Source organism: Phaseolus vulgaris, chromosome 8, assembly GCF_000499845.2.
Source record: "Phaseolus vulgaris cultivar G19833 chromosome 8, P. vulgaris v2.0, whole genome shotgun sequence".
NCBI classification, from domain to species: Eukaryota; Viridiplantae; Streptophyta; class Magnoliopsida; order Fabales; family Fabaceae; genus Phaseolus; species Phaseolus vulgaris.
The window spans coordinates 24,387,569-24,407,253 of record NC_023752.2 but is presented as its reverse complement, the minus strand read 5'-3'; the positions used below and the strand labels follow the sequence as shown (position 1 = coordinate 24,407,253).

Here is a 19,685-nt window from a genome sequence, read left to right as displayed (position 1 = left end):
AGGGGCTAGGATGGAAGGGGAAGGGGATGTTGGGTGCTTGATTCTTGACATTGATAGGTTAGAAGATGAGAAGGAAGCAAGGAAGACCGGGATTCCATCTTCGAGGGAGTGTGGGAGGCTTTCACTTTCGGGAGGAACGTTAGCGGGAGTGGAAGGCTGCGCGGATGGTGGGGACAATCGGGTTTCTGTGAAGGGTAGGCGGTCGAGTTTGGTTGGAGAAGTAGAAGGGAAACAACCCTCAGTGGATCAAGTTTTTCTGGTTCATCAAACAGGCAGTTCGTCGAATTCCATCTTCACTTCTGACAGTGCAATTGAGAATTGTAATAGGATCTTCTGGGTAAAGACCGATAAGAACGTGGCTGCAGGTGTTTGGGAGGTAGGGAAAGAAGCAGGATTTTCGTTCCCCAGCCGAGATGAAGAAGTTTTAAATGGCATTTATTCACTATCTAATCAAGGTGGAGTGACTACAAGAAAGATGTGGAAAGAAAGGAGTAAGTTTGTCAATGAAGATTCTTAGTCTAAATATCAGAGGGGTAGGCGGAGCAGTAAAAAGGAATTATGTGAGGGACTTGGTCAGCAGGGAGCAGGTAGACATGGTGTGTTTACAAGAGACGAAGTGTTCGGATTTTAGCAGAGAAAAGGTGTGTCTTCTTTGGGGAACAAACGAAGTGGATTGGGTGGAAAACAAAGCAGTTAACAGCGCCGGCGGATTGATTACGATGTGGAGTAATAAGTCGTTTCAGTTGTCAAGTTTTGTAAACGGAAGGAATTTTACGGTGTTAGAAGGGATTTGGAAGACGGGCGTCAGAACCCACGTAACTATTGTGAAAATTTATTGTTCCGGTTCTTTAAAGGAAAGGAAAGAGGTGTGGAACGAGGTTAGTGGTTTCAGACAGGGTCAATTATCAAAGGCTTGGTGTATCATTGGGGATTTTAATTCTATCAGAAGGCAGGAGGAAAGGAAGAATGTGTTTTCGTCTTCTGACTATTCTAGAGAAATAAAGAGTTTCAATGATTTCATCGAAAGTTCAGAGTTGGTAGATATTCCGTTGGTAGGCAGGAAGTTTACTTGGTTCAAGCCCAACGGATTGGTAAAAAGCAGGATTGATAGGGTGTTAGTATCTAAGGAGTGGTTGGATTTTTGGCCAAACAGCCAACAATTCGTCTTAAATAGATCAGTCTCGGATCATTGTGCAGTTATCTTGAAGGAAGTTTCAGTGGATTGGGGTCCGAAGCCCTTTAGATGTTTGGATGTGTGGCTGAAAGATATCAGGTTTAAGGAGTTCGTGAGTTTGAGTTGGTCTTCTTACAAGGTGATGGGTGGGGGAATTTTTGTGTTTAAAGAAAAGTTGAAAAAGCTAAAAGCTGATTTGAAGGTGTGGAACAAGGAAGTCTTCAGAGATGTGAATCAGGCTAGTAAGGAAATCCAAAAAAGGTTAGACGAGTTAGACTCTCGTGATGATGAAGTCGGGTTAGTTGAGTCTGAAAGGGACGAAAGAAAGTCGCTCTTTGCTAAAATTACCGAGTCCAAGTCTAAATAAGAGGCGATTTTATTTCAGAAAGCAAGGCAGAGCTGGATAAAGCAGGGGGATCTCAATACGAAGTTATTTCACTCAGCGGTAAAATGGAGAAGGGCAAGGAACCAGTTGCATGGTGTTTTCGATAATAATAAATGGTGTGATAATAAGGAGGAGGTAAAGGTTAAGGTGTGTAAGTTCTTTGAAGAGAGGTTCGCCAGGAACGATGATTGCCAGGTCAGACTGGACAAGGTTAGTTTCAATACTATTTCGGAAGCTGACAATGATATGTTAGTTGGTGCTTTTACTGAAGAAGAAGTCAGAGCAGCGATTTGGGGGTGCGATAGTTCAAAAAGTCCAGGACCTGATGGGTTTAACTTTGGTTTTATAAAATCTTTTTGGGACGTTTTGAAGAAGGATGTGATGGCGGCAGTGAAAGATTTTGCTGGTTTTGGTAGTTGGCCAAGAGGATCAAACGCGTCGTTTCTCTGTTTGATTCCAAAAGTTGAAAATCCTCAACAACTGGGGGAGTTTAGACCTATTTCTCTAGTAGGTTGTCTGTACAAAATCATCTCTAAAGCGCTTTCCCTGCGTTTGAAAAAGGTGATTGGAAAAATTATTGATATTAGACAGTCGGCTTTTCTTGAAGGAAGAGGTTTATTGGATAGTGTGCTCATTGCTAATGAGGTGCTAGAGGATTACAAAAGAAAGAGAAAGCGTTGTATCTTTTTTAAAGTTGACTATGAGAAGGCTTATGACTCGGTAAATTGGGATTTTTTATATTACATGTTAAGGAGGCTGGGTTTCTGCGATCGTTGGATTCGGTGGATAAAGGGGTGTTTGGAGTCAGCGTCGGTGTCTGTCTTGGTAAATGGAAGTCCAACTAAGGAGTTCTTTCCTAGAAAGGGTCTTCGTCAGGGTGACCCGCTTGCTCCTTTTCTCTTCCTCATTGTGGCAGAAAGGTTAGCTGGGGTGACAAGGGTAGCAGAAGAAAAGAAGTTGATTGACAGTATGGAAGTCGGAAAGGATAAAGTAAAGGTAAATATGTTACAATATGCGGACGACACCCTGTTCTTCTGTGAAGCAAATGTCAAAAGTGTGTTTAGCATCAAGGCGATTTTGCAGTGTTTCGAGCTCTCTTCTGGATTGAGGGTTAATTTTGCGAAGAGTAGGATTGGAGGGACTGGGATGGATCAGGTCACGCTTCAGCGTTTTGCAGCGATTCTTAATTGTGATACGATGGCTTCTCCGTTCTTATACTTGGGAATGCCAGTTGGAGGGAGTCATAAGCGCGGTGCTTTTTGGAATGGGGTGATTGAGAAAGTTCAGGCCAGATTAAGTAGGTGGAAGGGAAGATGTTTGTCGATGGCTGGGAGGATATGCCTGATCAGGTCGGTGCTTTCGTCTATTCCGTTATTCTTTATGTCGCTTTTCAAATTGCCTTCTGGGGTGGCTGGGAAGTTGGTTAAGATACAAAGAAATTTTCTTTGGGGGTGGGGTGCAGACGGAAGGAAGATCGCTTGGGCTTCATGGCACTTGGCTTGTAAGCCTCGTGAGTTCGGGGGGTTAGGTATTATAGATCCAAAGTTGTTCAACTTGGCTTTGTTGGGAAAGTGGATTTGGAGGCTGGGCTCGGACGAGGGAGGCCTTTGGAAGGAAGTTCTCAATTCAAAATATGGTGGGTGGAGATTTCTGGGAGAGGGAGGTAAAAGCAGGAGTTGTTCTCTTTGGTGGAAGGATTTGAGAGAGGTTTGGTCTTCGGAGGGTTGGGGGAGAAGTTTCGAAGACAGCTTTGAGTGGAAAGTAGGCGACGGAAAGGATATTTATTTCTGGAAGGATAGCTGGTTGAAGGGCGAGGTGCTGAAGAATGTTTTTCCAAGACTATTTTCGATTAGCTCTAACAAAAACGCAAAATTGTTGGAGTGTGGTTTCTGGTCTAATGGAAGATGGGTTTGGCAACTAGCTTGGAGAAGATTGTTCTTCGATTGGGAGAACCCGATGGCGGATCAGATGAGCCAACTTCTGCTTGGGGCTGGGGCTACCCCAGGAGAGATTGATAGTTGGATTTGGAAGGAGGGGGGTCTCCAAACTTTTACAGTTAGTTCTGCTTACAACCTTGTCAGGAAGGACAAGGAGGTGGATGCTTCGCCGATTTTTAGCAAGTTATGGAGGTGCAAGGCAGTTCCTTCTGCTTTGCTTTTGGCTTGGAGGGTGTTGGAAAACAAGCTTGCTACTAGGATAAATCTTAGTAGAAGAGGGGTGCTGGTTGAAAGTTTGAGGTGCATTTTGTGTGGGAAGGAGGAAGAGTCCTGTAGCCATTTATTCTTCGGGTGCAGTTTCGCTTGGCGAGTTTGGAGTTTATGTTACAGGTGGATTGGGGTTTTGTTTGTGTCTCATATAGAGCCGAGGTCTAACTTCGATCAATTTAGGTTGAATATACCTTCTGAGTCGGTTCGTACTGTATGGGACACAATATGGGTTGGGGTGGTTAGTGAAATCTGGAGTCACAGGAATCGCATAATTTTCAAAGGAGGAGTGGTTGATGCGTCTGAAGTTTTTGCATTGGTTCAAGTTAAAGTTTGGTACTGGGTCACTACAAAGTCTCGGGGTGTTTCTTTCTCCTTTTCTGACTGGTGTCTAGAACCATTGGTGTGTATGAGGTTAGTTTCCTGAAGTTTGTTTGTAGGTTTAGTAAGGGCGAGGCTTTGTTTAGTTAGTTTTGGTGGTCTTTCGCGGGTTTGGTGTTGAGTTTTATGTGTATAAGGGTTGAACCACCTCTGAAGTGGTTCCATTTTATTTATTTGTTTTGCCGATCAAAAAAAAAAAAAAACATCCATCATTTCTTCTAATTTCTATTAGCTTTTCCCATAATTTTTTTCCTTAAATTTGATGGTGCATAAACATTTACTATATTACACGATATCATTTTTACATTCTCAGAAATCATTGTCCCTTCATAAAACTGTCACTCTTAAACATAACCCTCCTCCAAATAAAAAGGAGCCCCTGTTTTATTCACCCTATATTTTGTAACACATTTCCAATGAAATTGTATATGTTTTAGTTTCCTAAATACATAATATCTATATTTATTTCTTCTTATGCATTTCCTCAAGTAATTCCACTTTATCGGTCCTTCTAGCCCCCTTATATTTAACTTTAGAATCTTTCTTATTTCCATTCCAATTTGGTTCTCATCTTTTTCCTCCATCCATTTCAGTTTATTCAAAACATAGTTATTGTTCTCATTATATTTAACCCCTAGATTTTTATCCAATTTGCCACAACTTAACTATCTCCTCCCTCTCATTACATAAACAAAACAATCTATTACAATTTTTTATACCCCTAGCATAAATAATATTGCCTAGGAAATGAACTACTAACCTTTTCTGACTGTGCTTCATTGTCATGGTCTTTTCTTCATCCTAATTTTGGATGTTGTCAGTAATTTATCAACCTAAGTGTTTCTTATCGCTCATCTCTCCTTAGTTGAGATTCTTCCTTTCCTTGTTATTTTCTCCCGGTTTTGTTGTTCTACTCTCCTTTGTTAGTTATCTAGGTCTCCTTCTTCTCCTTCCCTTTTCACTTTTGTGTATTTCTACCCTTTATTTCTTATTTTGTGTTCCCTATTCCTCCTCACCTATTTCTTTTTTAATCTTAAAACTCACCATTTTGTTCACCTATCTAGGTTAACTCTTTACGCATTTTGATTTCATTACATTTATCTGCTTCTTCATAATTTACGCATTTTTTTTACCATTTTTATGATTTTGACTTCCATATGAGTTTCTTTTTATCTCTCTTATCAGATTTTGCTCAACCCCATTACGCCTTGTCATTTTTTTGCACATCTCTGATTGTATTTGTCCCTGTACACCCTTTTTTCTCTGCTATGTTTACCTCATCGCAAGTTACAATTTTCATACAAGGATCTTTACTCGTCCAATGATCTATGTTATTTGTTGTCAGCATGTGACTTTTCAGTTAAGCTCGTCCTGTTCACCCCATCTTCCTACCACACAATGGTGGCTTCTTCATCCCTCTCCCCGATTTTCTTACTTCTGAGATTCTCTTCTTCCTCTTTCTGGTCCACTTCAGACATCGTCTCTAAATATATTAAACCGCTTCCATCGTTGCTTGCCCCATATCCTTCTTCAGATGTTATTTCTTCTAGATTTTCTTGTTTCATCACCACTAGCATCTCTTCCACAATGTATATTGTAGAAATTATCCCATTAATAAGAACAATCGTAGTGGAATGATTTGTATGCATGTTTTAGTGGTTCTTTTTTCCTTCACTCTTTATGGCCCTATCTTCACCTCCTTTCGAAATCTTGTCACCACTTTCGCATATGAGACACTTTGCACCTTCTCCTTTCACGCCCAATGTTCCCTTTTTTCCATCACGCTCCAACATATTTTTTATATGTATTTCCTTTTTTTTTCATTTTGCTCCTATTTCTCGTGGAATCTTGGTGCCTTAACATGCAATTTCTTGCTTCTAATCAATATTTGGTCCAGTTGTTCCTCCAATTCTCCTAATTTACCACATCTTTTTATTTGACAAACCCATATCTTTGTCCCCTTTTTGTGAGTTTCTTTGATATGAAATTTTTGCTTACTTTTCTCCATCTTTTTAAAGAGTTCCACATTTCATATTCCTTCAGATCACTCAGAAATGAGAAAAGTAAAGGGATACTTCTCTTCCTATCTCTTAATTAACCCTCCAACCATTACGCCATTCTCCCTACCTTGCAGAATTTTTCCATCATGGTTTATGTGCTCTCTCAACATCCTAATTACAATGAGGGTTAATATTTATATTATCAAGGTTTAACAAACGATCTAAAGCCTTTTTGGTCATCTCACATACTACGGTAGTGCTGAGTTCTAATTGATATTGAATCATACAATATCCATACATAAAATATTTTTAAAAATTAATAAGGAAAAAGACCATGAATCAAGGAAAGGAAATTAGGAAAACCAAATATATATGGAATAAGAAAGAAAAGCATGCTATGAAAAACATTATACTACCACCTACTTTGTTGGGATTTTAATTTAGCTCATTAAGGAAATAAATTATGCACTAAGATTAATATAAAATTTTAAATTACCTTTAGCTAAAAAGTTAAACATGGTATTCTATATCCTCCTAAAAGTTACATTCTTTCATAAAATTCAGTATCTGAACAAGCAATGAAAAAATATATGTATACCTCTTTCAGTCGTTTTCTCAAAGCTTGACGTCCACTACACAAACAAATATAAAGAAAATAGAAATGGATAGAATACAAGTCAATACTAAATTGCATAAGATTTAAAATACAAAATTAATGAAAAAAAGTTATAGGTGAAGTAGTAATAAATTAGTATCCCACTAAACATAATGTTATTTAAAATACTTAAGTTAGGTTAGTCTCTCATCAATATCATTTGTTGATCTAGAGTGATCAAAGGCTTTGAAGAATCCAAATCCAAGTGTTTGATGCAAGGGTGGAGTTGCTGCTGTGTTTAGGATAGGATCTGGGTAGTTTAAAAGTGTAATCCACTCTTTGTTGAATATAAAGCTAATATGTTTTAAAACATTTTTGAGTTTAAAGTGTTTTTCAAACTAAGTGAAAAACAACCTATTGTTTTGTCAAAACAACCGATTGTTTTACTCTTAGTTGTTTTTGAAAAGGTTGAAAATTGTTTTGGTTGGTTGACTTGTTGTCACACCAAAACAATCGATTGTTTCGTGGTTTCAATCGATTGTTTCTTTGAAAATCCTAACAGAATTCTGTTTTGGTGGTTGAGTGTGTTTTAAATTATTTCCAATTAAATACGCTCCTCTATTAAATGCTTTGACCAATCTTTGAAAAGTATAAATGGTTTGTTTATGTTTTGAAACAAACAAGAGAAACAGATTTGAGTTTTTCAGTTGTGACAAAGATTGATTTCAAGTTTTGAACATTCACATCAAGCTTTGGGTTTTCTCAAGGAAGAGTGGAATAGGATTGCATTTGTATTGATTTCAGATTGTTCTGTAAACAAGTGTAATTCGTTTTGAATCTTCTGTATTTTCTGGTGTTGTTGCCAAGGAGTGTTGTGTGCTCTTGAGGTGGTCAAGATCATCATTCTTGGTGTGTGTTGTGCCAAAGTGAGTGTGTTTCTTGAAGGGTTCAAGGTCACACTACTTTGGTGGTTTGTGTGTAATCTGTTTTGATTGCTTAGTGGATTGTCCAGTGGCTTCTGGGGACTGGATGTAGCTCTTGGTTTAAGAGTGAACCAGTATAAATTGTTTGTGTATCTCTTTCTTCCCTTAAACTCCTTTAAATTCAGTTGTTATTGCTTTATTGGTATAAACAACTGATTGTTTCGCAGAAACAACCGATTGTTTCGCAGAAACAACCGATTGTTTCGCAGAAACAACCGATTGTTTCACAAAAACAACCGATTGATTTTCTGGTGCTTTGTTGTTTTGTGCTTAAATTCTTGGCTAACTGAAATTCTGATCTGGTTTCACACAAAGGATTTTGTTCTACTTGGAAAAGTTTTCAAAAACCCCTCTTAAACAATTCACCCCCCCCATCGTTTAAGGCCATATATTCTAACATCATTATCATTCAATATACAAGCAAACATACATTTAGAAATTAAACTAGTATTCCATTTAACATAAGATTAATTAGAAATTAATTACAATTTTAGTTTATGTAGGATGGAAAATATCATGCAAACTATATAAGACACGTACAAGTATTTGTAAATATATGGCACATGGCCTATATAGATATAATATGTGAAATTTGTGATATATTCAACCAAAGGAGTAAAGTTAACTAACTTTTGTATGAATATTCTAAGGTGTTCATGACATAAAAACAAAATTTTTTATTGGGATTCTTGGACTATATGCTTAACATGTTGTGTTTTTACATAAAATAGAGAGTGAATAGGAGAATATTTTGAGTCCTTAGTTTTTATATTTGTTAATGAAAAACCTGCAAAGGAATTTAATATGTAGATAGGGTTTCCAAAAGTAGATCCCCTTCCTATTCATAATAACTTAAAAGGGGTTTAATGGATTAATGAGACAAAAAAAAATCCGAAAAGTATGTATTCAAGTTATAAGGCTGGAAAGGATAGAGTAGAGGTAAGAATTTTATAGTTTGCAGATGATACAATGTTTTTGGGGAAACTATTACAAATGTACTTCAAGACAACTACAGGTCAAACAGAAATATGTAAGAGCTATGAAAGCTCTTGAAAAAAAGGTTGATACCTTTGAAGTTAAGTCTAACAACTCAATAGATGAGGAAATGTCACTCATGTCGTAAAAGTTTAAGTTGATGCTTAAATGAAATAACTAGAAAATAAAAGATTTACTACCAAAAAAAAATTGATATCTGAAAAAGAAAAAAGAAGAAGGTGGTTATGAAGTCATCATATAAGTGTAGAAAACCAAGGCATATGACGACAAAGTGTTTAACACTAAAGAGCAAGCTCCAGTTTGAAAAGAAGAGTTTGATGACAACCTAGGAAGATTCGAACTCAAACATGAGAATGTCAATCTATGTCTCATGGAAAACATAGACGAAGAGGTAATTTTTTTATCTCAACTCTTTTTTTGTACAATGTCAGGCTCATCTTGTTCATCATCTAAGCAAGACAATGAGAATGATCTCTCATATCTTCTCACAAGTTGCAACTCAACTATTGAACAATATTTAAAACTAAAACAAAAGTTAAAAATTTAATTACTAAAAATGGAAAACTTAAAAAGGATCAAGTGTCAACCAATGAGAAGATATCAAACTTGAAACACACTCAAAAATCAAATGTTGAGAAAATTAAAAGTTTGGAAGAAAAATTTACATGTTGCAAGCATGATTTAAAAAAAATTGTTGAGAGCTCTAAGGCTCTAAATATTTTATTTTCAAACTCCAAACATGCATTTGATAAGTGTAGTTACAAATTAAAAGGAAAGAAAGAGAAAAGGAAACCTTTTTTGAAAAATACTTAGGTGCTTACCAACATTGTGGTGAATCTAGACAAGCAAGTGTCATATGCAAGCACAAAAAGAAAACATAAAACTAATAAGAAAGCACCCAAAAAGGTTTGAGTACAAAAAGAACCCACAATTACTAGTTTAGATATGTTGTATGGGCAAAGGTTAGGGAATAAGCTTGTTCTTGGACATTGAATGTCGTCAAAAGAGTTTTAGTTAGAAGTGGTTGAGTTCCAAACAATATTCATGATTTATATTGCATGTTATGTTATTGAGTTCATGTTAACTATAAAAAAAAATTACAAAAATAATGAAAGAGATGTCATTTCTCATTATATATATATGAACAAAACATAGAAGTGTATTTTTCATTCTAATAACAATTTGAGTGCATAAAAACAAAATTGTGAAAAAAATAATTTCCAAAAAAATTCAATTCATCCATCTTTTAATTTGATAGTCAATTGAGGAAAATACGTAAATTGTATACCTCAGCTTTCCCAGCACAATACCAATTTCGGTTGTTATTTTATGCCCAATATCCTCTGGAGATAATATTTGATATGTACCTTTATGTTTTAGCATCCCATCCTACAAAGTAGAAATTAATAATGGAAAAAGCTTGAATAAAATTAAAAGTAGTTTCATCTAAGTTAAATCTAGATACAAAGGAGAAGTGGAAGAAAGAAAGAAATGTGAAACCTAACCTATAAAAGAATCAAAATAAAATTATAGTTAAATTTAATTTTGAGTTTTACAAGGGTTGTATAAATGAAATTTAAAAAGTTTTAATCATATAATTTATTGTTATTATAAATCACAAAATTCACATCATTATATATGTTTAACTAGATAACAAATCCAGCAACCTAATAATTTTTAATGCTTAAAAATTTGTATGTGACAAGCAATTCTTGACTCCAAAAAGGCCTTTTAGTAATTGGAAATTAATCAAAATATTTAATATATTCTCAAAATGGTTTTCATTGTAATAAGAATATACAATTAGGGAAAGAATGTTGTTTTATATGCTAAATGATAACCTTAATCTAAAAGTAAGAACCAAATATATACTAGGGTAATAGATTCAAAGAACATCAAGCAAGTTTTCTCATTCATGTAAAGCTATTTGTGTATATTGAATTACATTACAAAGTTTGAAATTTCACAGAAATATCAAAGGAAACACAAATATTATTCTAACATTATTTGAAATTTGACTATTGCACTAATTGAAGTGTTTGCTAATACTTGTTCCATTTTACAATTAACTTAAGTAAACAAGTTTAAAAAATGCAGATTAGCATAATCATAATTAATAACATAAATATGTATGTTTTCACTAAAAGATCATCATTAAATAAAAATCAATTTTAGAGAGAAAAAATAATTATTTAATATATTGACTAACTTAGATACTATTTTAAAGATTAACAAAAGTATTGGTATTTAAAGTAGTTTCTATTATTGATAAATCGTTTATAAATTAGTATCTAATTAGCTACCAATATTTTAACTACCAACTATAAATAATCAGTACTTAAAACCTTGATAGCTAATTAGATACTAATTTATAAATCATTTGTTAATAATAAAAATTATTTTAGATATTAATAATTTTTTTAGTCTAAAAATAATATTTAATTTAGTCAATATAGTGACTAATTATTTTAGTTTCTAAAATTAATTTTTTTAATGATTTTTTAATAATATTGGATAATGATAAGTGAAGAATATTTATAATATTATAATAGTATAAAATGTATTGTACAGAACTAACCTGATGAATGCCACTAGCATGGAGAAATGCATTAGTTCCGACAAGAGCCTTGTGGGGTTGTAAATGCATACCGGAGTATTCTTCAACCTGTTGATATTATGGAAATTTGAAAAGAGCAAAGTAAAATAAATAAATAAATAAATAGAAAAGGAGAGAGAATAAATAAGATTTAAAATATAGACGAAAGACTTTAAATATATAAATAAATAAAACCATTTTGCTTGTCTCCAATATGCGTCGTGTATTGATTCTTGTATATAGACCATTTAAAACATGATCTCCCTTGCATACCAAGGCCATCACAACCTATATAAATGATGAAATTGACAAGTGTTAGTTTTTAATAACTATAATTTAGAGAAACCCTAAAAAAACGTAAAGACTTAATTAAAACAATTATATTAAGTATTTAAAATATCCTTTTTATTCAAGTATATTTTCGTTTGGTTTTGTCATTGATAAATATGGTATAACTATTAACTTCATCTTTTTGTCTCCTACTTATTGGTCAACTCAATTTTTTTAATTTCTTTTAACTCGACCAATTCATTTATTTCATCTCCAAGAGAACAAGTTAAAAAGATTAGAAAGAAAGTAAGTGAGTGGATGGAAGAGTTGGAAATAAAGAGATAAAAGTAAGAATTACATTAAAAGTTAAATAGTAAGATAATTAGATAAAAATAAAATAAAAAATATTTTAAACACTCTATAAAACAAAATAAATAAAAACTCGATTAACAACCGTTAAATCTATGAGTAAGGTATTAAGTCACTAAATGATAAAAAATTAAAAGACACATATTCATAATCACTATAATTAGTATATTGTAACGTAATAATGACACACAGTAATATCAACCAAGTAGACATTTGTTTTTATTTAGTAAAACAAAATTAATATATCATATTTGGTCACCATCCTCTCAAACAACAACAAAAAAATTACTGCTTTTATATTAGAAGTAAATAAACTTCTTTATAAAAAAAGATACTAATTTAAAAAGAAATATTTGTCATTCACTTCACTCTTGGTGTAATATCACTAATTTTTAATTTTTATAATTTGAATGTGATACAAACTCTAGGTATAGAACTTTTTTCTGTTGGGTTTGTTTGTGGAGTGGAGGGTCTTTACTAATTTAAGTTTTTTGAACTACACTTAACATGTATTGAATTGATGAACTCTTAAATTAAGAAAGAGCATATATAAAAGTTGGAATACCCGTTAAATATCTTCTTTCTATTTTATTAATTCATTGTCATAAAAAAAAAAGTTCTATTTTATTAATTCATTGTCATAAAAAAAAAAAAAACTCTAGGCAGAGTACTCCCCAAAATCTCTTTATGCAAAGAGATAACAACCCATCATCAATTATATATATGAGTCATGTTATATTATCCTATTTATCCTTTTAGAAATCCACTTTCATACTAATTTTAAAAATATTAATTGAAAAAATAAATATACTCAATATCTTGAAAATATAAAAAAATATTTAACAGCAATTATGTTAATTAATAATTAAGAAAATTTATTGAGAAATAAAGCAACTAGATAAATATTGAATTATTCATTGTTTACATGATAAAGTATTGATGACACTCACCTCTTCTAATGAAGCATTGCCAGCCCTTTCACCAATTCCATTAATTGTTACTTCTAATTGCCTAGCACCTGCACGAGCACCCTGAAAGTAGCTTTCACTAAGTAAAAAAAAGTTGCAATCTAGTTTAATTGTTTAAATAAACTTCGTAAAGATTTTTAAAAAAGAAAAAAATGTGAGTTTGTTCACAAATTATTCTCAATTTAAAAAGCTCATAAATTTTTGTTTATATTTATATGAGTTAATTTTAACTTTGAAAAGAAATTATTTTTTGTTTTTCTCTTTCAAAATTATTCATATAAAAAATTGATGAATTTTTTTTCATGAGTTTGAGCTGTTCTTCATGTTTATACTATTTTTTAATAAATGTTTACTGTGCTAAACATGATTGTCATAAGTTTACTATGATGCATGGATATTGGAATTTTGATTACAGAAGAATATATACCTCTATGGTGTTAGCAGTAGCAAGACCAAGATCATTATGACAGTGAGTGGAAACAATAACATTTGCAATTCCTGGTGTATTGGATTTTATATCACTTATGAGTTTTCCTAACTCGAATGGCATTAATATGCCTACAGTGTCAGCTATGTTCACAGTTGTTGCTCCAGCTTCAATCACTACTCCAAGAATTTCATACAGAAACTCTCTCTCGGATCTGCTCTCATACATATTCAATAACACAAAACACAAGCATTCATCAATGTACAATATTACTCACAACAAAAGATTATGTACATAATATTCACTACATTCAAAATTGTACTCAACAAGTACAATAGATTATGATAACTAGTTTAATATTTGAAGTCAAGGATACCAATGATCTTAAATTTAGAGTCTAAACTTAATTGTATAGTTGTAACTAATTTCGATATAAAATTTAGAGGCTAAGTTTCAAATTTTGTTCAATTTCAAATAAACTACTGTGGAATCTTTTATCCACTCCATTCATATTAATTAAGTCCTAGAATCGATATCAATTTATTTCATAACATATCAATTTAGTACATGAAAAACATATTTTATTTTGCTTTTGTCTATGAAGTATGTAAATGCGACTCGATTAAATCATAATATTAAAGGATTAATTTGATATCAATTTTTTCAAGTATCAATTTGAGATTAAATGGTAAGGTTTAAAAAATAATTTATATTTTGTATTCATTTAGAGACTTAATCAATTTTTTTAATTTTAATCAATTTTATTTTAAATATAAACTTATATTATGTTGTAAAATTTAAGAAGCAGTTTATATTTTTTATTCATTTACAAACTTGATTATTTTTATTTTCATAAATATTATTTATGTTAGGTTTGATTTTAGTTGAAATAACCTAAACTTTAATTTAATTGAAAATGCATATCTTAGTAAATTGAGTTTATCTAGAATTTAAGCTGTTTTAATTAAAAAAAAAATATGCCCTTACACGTTGAATATAAATTATTTAATTCTCCTAAATTATTTAAAGTGGCATTGAATATGTGAGACATTCTACACCATAAAAAGCCATTGAGTTATGTGACTCACTGAAACCGTGTATGCATATGTGTATCAAATATTAAAATATGGTTGCCTTGCCCCTAATAACAAGTGAAGGTTTGGTCATGATTTTTGTTCACCTCAATCTTTTACATTTTTGTTTTTTTATACTCTTTCCTTTTTTTAAATATCGAAATTTTCTGAATTTTTTTTATTGATCATTTATAAAGTTAAAGATGATATTAATTAGTATTGTTTTTCAATTATACTGTGTATGTTTTTTAAATTTTAAAGAATTTAAACATGTATTTATTTAAAGTAACATAAAAGGTTGTAAAATGGAACAATGTACAACTATTTTATCATGATTAAGAAAATTTATAGTAATTATTACACAAAAAATTATTAAACTAAAATTAATTTTAAAGAAAAAAATAATTAGTCATTTTATAATCTTTAAAATAATTTTTATTATTAATAAAATTTATAAATTAGTTTGTAAATTAATATTTAATTAAATATTAAAGTTTTAGCCGAATGAAATGAATGAGTACTGTACCTCCATTCTCATATACATATATACATGAAAAAGTTTTATTAACACCCTCTCTTTTATTAACACAGATTGGACACCGCTTGCGTGACATTAATTGACATTGTAGACGTGATATTTGGTGAAGATATAACACTGGCTCTATATTATAATATATGACTCATAGTACACGTAAAACTGGTTACCCGTGTGTCTGTAAATGGTTACTTATATGACGCATGCAAAACTGGTTACCCGTGTGTGTGTAAGTGGTTACTTATGTGACGTTTATGACCACCCACTCTTCATGAATTTTTTTTTTTTAATAAGAACCATATATTACATCGGTTAGATGGCTTAACCGGTGTAATAACCCTACCAGAACTACCCAGCCACAGGTTCCTCCACATATACTGACTCACGCAAAACTGGTTACCCGTGTGTCTGTAAGTGGTTACCTATGTGACATTTATGGTCACTCACTCTTCATGAAAAAAAAATCAATTTTTTTTTAATAAAAACCATATATTACATTGGTTAGATGACTTAACCGATGTAAAAATAATATATTACATCGGTTAGATAGTTTAACCGATGTAATAACCCTACCAGAGTTGGTTACCCAACCATAGGTTATAGCACACACAAAATTGGTTACTAATGTATCCGTAAGTGGTTACCTATGTGACGTTTATGACGCACCCACTCTTTAAGAAAAAAATCAATTTTTTTAATATGGGTCATATATTACATCGGTTACATGACTTAACCGATGTAATATGGGTCATTTTGAGTAAAAAAAATATATTACACCAGTTGTTTCTAAGAACCGATGTAATATATTCTTTTTTACCCTATTTTGAAGCTCGCGCTGCTCATTCGCGCGCAATCTCACTCTATCATGTCATTGCCACGTCTGCAACGTCAAATGTGTGTCATGTGCAGAGGGTGTCAACATATCGGGACTCTAGCACAGACTTGACACCTATTAACACCCTTTGTCACTAACACAGACTTGACACCGCTTGCGTGACATTAATTGACGTTGCAGACGTGACATTTGGTGAGGATGTGACACTGGCTCTATATTATAATATATGACTCGTAGCACACGCAAACTGGTTACTCGTCTGTCTGTAAGTGGTTACTTATATGACGCATGCAAAACTGATTACCCGTGTGTGTGTAAGTGGTTACTTATGCGACGTTTATGACCACCCACTCATCATGAAAAAAAAAATTAATAAGAACCATATATTACATCGGTTAGATGACTTAACTGGTGTAATAACTCTACCAGAACTACCCAGCCACAGGTTCTTCCACATATACTGGCTCACACAAAACTAGTTACCCGTGTGTCTGTAAGTGGTTACCTATGTGACATTTATGGTCACACACTCTTCATGAAAAAAAATCAATTTTTTTTAATAAAAACCATATATTACATCGGTTAGATGACTTAATCGATGTAAAAATCATATGTTACATCGGTTAGATAGTTTAACCGATGTAATAACCCTACCAGAGTTGGTTACCCAGCCACAGGTTATGGCATACACAAAACTGGTTACTCGTGTGTTTGTAAGTGGTTACTTATGTGACGTTTATGACTCACCCACTCTTTATGAAAAAAAAATCAATTTTTTTTAATATGGATCATATATTACATCGGTTAGATAACTTAACCGGTGTAATATGGGTTATTCTGAATAAAAAAAATATATTACACCGATTGTTTCTATGAACCGATGTAATATTTTTTTTTATCCTATTTTGAAGTTCGCGCTGCTCATTCGCGTATAATCTCACTTTGTCATGTCATTACCACGTCTACTGCGTCAAATGTGTGTCATATGCAGGGGTGTCAACATATCGGGACTTAAAAGAAAATATTAGCTTTAAAAAAAAAAGTGAAGTGTATTAAATTTGACTATTTTTTTTCCTTTTTGTTTTGAATATGAGATTTTTGAAATTTATTATTTTGATTTAAGTGTTATTCTTAAAATTGAAGATAAGTTTTTATGAAGAGAATGAGGATAGTTAATTGCCTGGTAGCATCTTCAGCACCGAACTGAATATCATTGCAACCCAAACTCCGTGCAAAGGCGACCATATCCCTGGCTATCTGAATAACCTCATTCTTACTCTTCCGCAACTTGTGCTCCATGTGAATGCTGCTGGTGGCAATGGATGTACAAAGCCGTGGCCTCTTCGCGTCTTTCACAGCCTCCCATGCAACCGCAATATCCTCCCGAACGCACCTACACATCAATTCAACTCACTTCATCTTAATGCTATATTCAAATATAACCAAATACTAATATAAATATCAATTTTATTTTTTTTATTTACAATAAATAATAAATCTTTTATTTATGATCAAATGGACTGAACCATGATGCCAACTCTCAGTGAATGCTGTTTATTCCTCCCCCTCCATAACTTCTTCGAGGCACCCCATAGGTAAGCTAAAAGATCATATAGTCTTTAAAAGATACATTATAAATTTTACAATCTGTATTTTTTTTTTTTTATACTTCTCCAATTATATAATCTAAAATTAAAAATAATTTTTAAATTATATAATCTAATTTAAAAAAAAATATATATTTTAGATTACAGAAGATATTTTATAAATTTTTTAATCTGAAAATATTTTTTGAATTCTTTAATTCAAAAATACTTTTCAATTTTTATAATCTTTATTTTATAAATATTTTGTATTATAAAATTCGGAATATATTTTTATCTGAAAATACCTTCTCAATTCTACAGTATGAATTTTTCCAGATAATTTATTTTAAAATTAAAAAATATAATAAAGAAGTATGTGAAGATGTTGGAAGAAACATAGGAAGAAACAAACTTAGTGAAGAAAAGAACATAATAATAATAATTTATTATTATTTAAAACTTAAACATATTTTTGAAATTCATAGTTAAATATAATTGAAGTAGTTAAATCTAAAATAAACTAAAAGAAAAGTTGGCTAATTATTTTTAAAAACAATGGTTTTATTGGTTGGGTTAAACTGTTTTAATAATAGTGCCACCTGCAGAAGCCCGCAATGACCGGGATGTGTCCGTCGTGAGCGGCGGTGTTGCCGACCTCCTGAGCGATCATTTTGACGGCCAGGAAGTCGTCGTCAGATGCAGAGGGGAAGCCTGGCTGAATGACGTCGACGCCGAGGCGGGCGAGCTGGCGCGCGATGCGGAGCTTCTCTTGAGAGGTCATGGCGGCGCCCGGGGACTGCTCTCCGTCGCGGAGAGTGGTGTCGAGGATGCGGACGTAGGAGGGGTCGGGAATGTGGTGGGGGTAGTACTGAGGGCGGCCGCGTGGAGAGGAGGCGTTGGTGGCCATTGATTGGAATTTGGAAGCTTTGGTTTCCAGGGTTGAGTGATCGTCCTCCTCTATGCTCATTTTTGTAGGGGAAGAAATGCTGCTACTTACTACTCCCAGTATTATGAAACCAGCTGCATGCACAAAAACCTCGCATCTTAATTTTATTCATATCACTATGATTGCCCAATAAAAATGTCACACCAAGTTTTTCACACTCTTGTCTTTTTTTAAACGTTTCCTGCCAAATAGTATAATCACATATTTCTTTATTAATATCAGTCTCCCATTCCCCTACACGCTTCATATTATAAATTTAGGCTAATTAAGGTAATTTTTCAAATTCAATACATGTTACTTTCAGTTTATTTTAATAAAATTATTTATCTAAAAATCTATATTTTTAGATTTGTTATCCAACTATTGGAATTGGATTAAATATAAATTGATTTTTTTTTTTACTTTGAAAATTCAAAATCTTGATTAGTTAATTTATGAAATATTAGGTTAGGTAAGGATCAAATAAAGAGGACTTGACTAAGTTGGGACCCTAAATCATAAAAGGTTGAGTTGAGTTGGACACAAGTCATCACACAAAGTTAAATTAAGTATGGTCAGGTCAAGTTCAACACCAATTGGATTGGGTCATGCCAAGGTTAAGTTGGACTAGACCGAAGGTAAAAGTTAGGCTAAATCAAGTCATGTTCAACCTCAAATTAGATTAGGCTAAATCAAGTTGTGCTAGCTAGACTTAGGTCAATCTTTGACAGGTTAGACTCAAGTAAAGTTAGGTCGAGTCAAAACCATGTCAGGTTTGTCGAATTAAGCCTGTGTTAGATTATGTTGAGTCAAGTCAGGACTGATCCATGTCAAGGTAAATCAGAGTTGGTCCATGTCAAGCTAAGTTGGATCAAGTCGAAGTCAAACAAGTCGATAAACCCAAGTCGAGCTAAGATAAGTCGAGTTGAATTGAGTAGACTTAAAGTCAGGTTAAATCATCTTAGATCTCAAGTCCACTTAAGGTTAAGTTGAGCCAATGTAATACGAGATTGGTTTAGGACAGTTCAAACCCATGTTAAGTCAAATCGAGCTAAGTCCAGATAGATTATATTGAGTCTAGTCCGAGTCTCACCTAAATTAGTTTGATCTAATTAAAATGGATATAGATTTTATATCTAATCTATTTTAATAAATTTAGATTAGACGCAGATTGAATTTTCAAAAATCTAATATAATTTAATAATAAATTAAAAAGTCTAATAAAAAAAATATTAAGTAATATAATATTTTAAAAATAACACTAAAAGAAAATCATGAAATAGAAACCAATTTTTAGAGACCAAAATAAATAGTTGTAAAAGTAACTAAATTAGAGACCATTTTAGAAAATAAAAAAAAAGTGGTTTCTAAATTAGTTTCTAT

The 19,685-nt window shown here is 32.6% G+C and overlaps 1 protein-coding gene across 1 annotated transcript in view; it reads right to left on the bottom strand.

Moving 5' to 3' along the window:
* LOC137826727 (probable 2-isopropylmalate synthase) overlaps window positions 1-18,465 on the bottom strand; it is a 70,174-nt gene extending 51,709 nt beyond the window's left edge. The window contains exons 1-8 of the mRNA XM_068632825.1: window positions 17,977-18,465; window positions 16,972-17,184; window positions 13,349-13,562; window positions 12,904-12,984; window positions 11,510-11,602; window positions 11,297-11,383; window positions 10,007-10,107; window positions 6,743-6,776 (exon numbers count right to left, since the gene is read on the bottom strand). Of these exons, the coding sequence (XP_068488926.1) occupies window positions 6,743-6,776; window positions 10,007-10,107; window positions 11,297-11,383; window positions 11,510-11,602; window positions 12,904-12,984; window positions 13,349-13,562; window positions 16,972-17,184; window positions 17,977-18,344 (1,191 nt within the window). The 5' untranslated portion in view covers window positions 18,345-18,465. The remainder of the gene's footprint in view (window positions 1-6,742; window positions 6,777-10,006; window positions 10,108-11,296; window positions 11,384-11,509; window positions 11,603-12,903; window positions 12,985-13,348; window positions 13,563-16,971; window positions 17,185-17,976) is intronic.
* Between the last annotated feature and the right edge of the window lie 1,220 nt (window positions 18,466-19,685).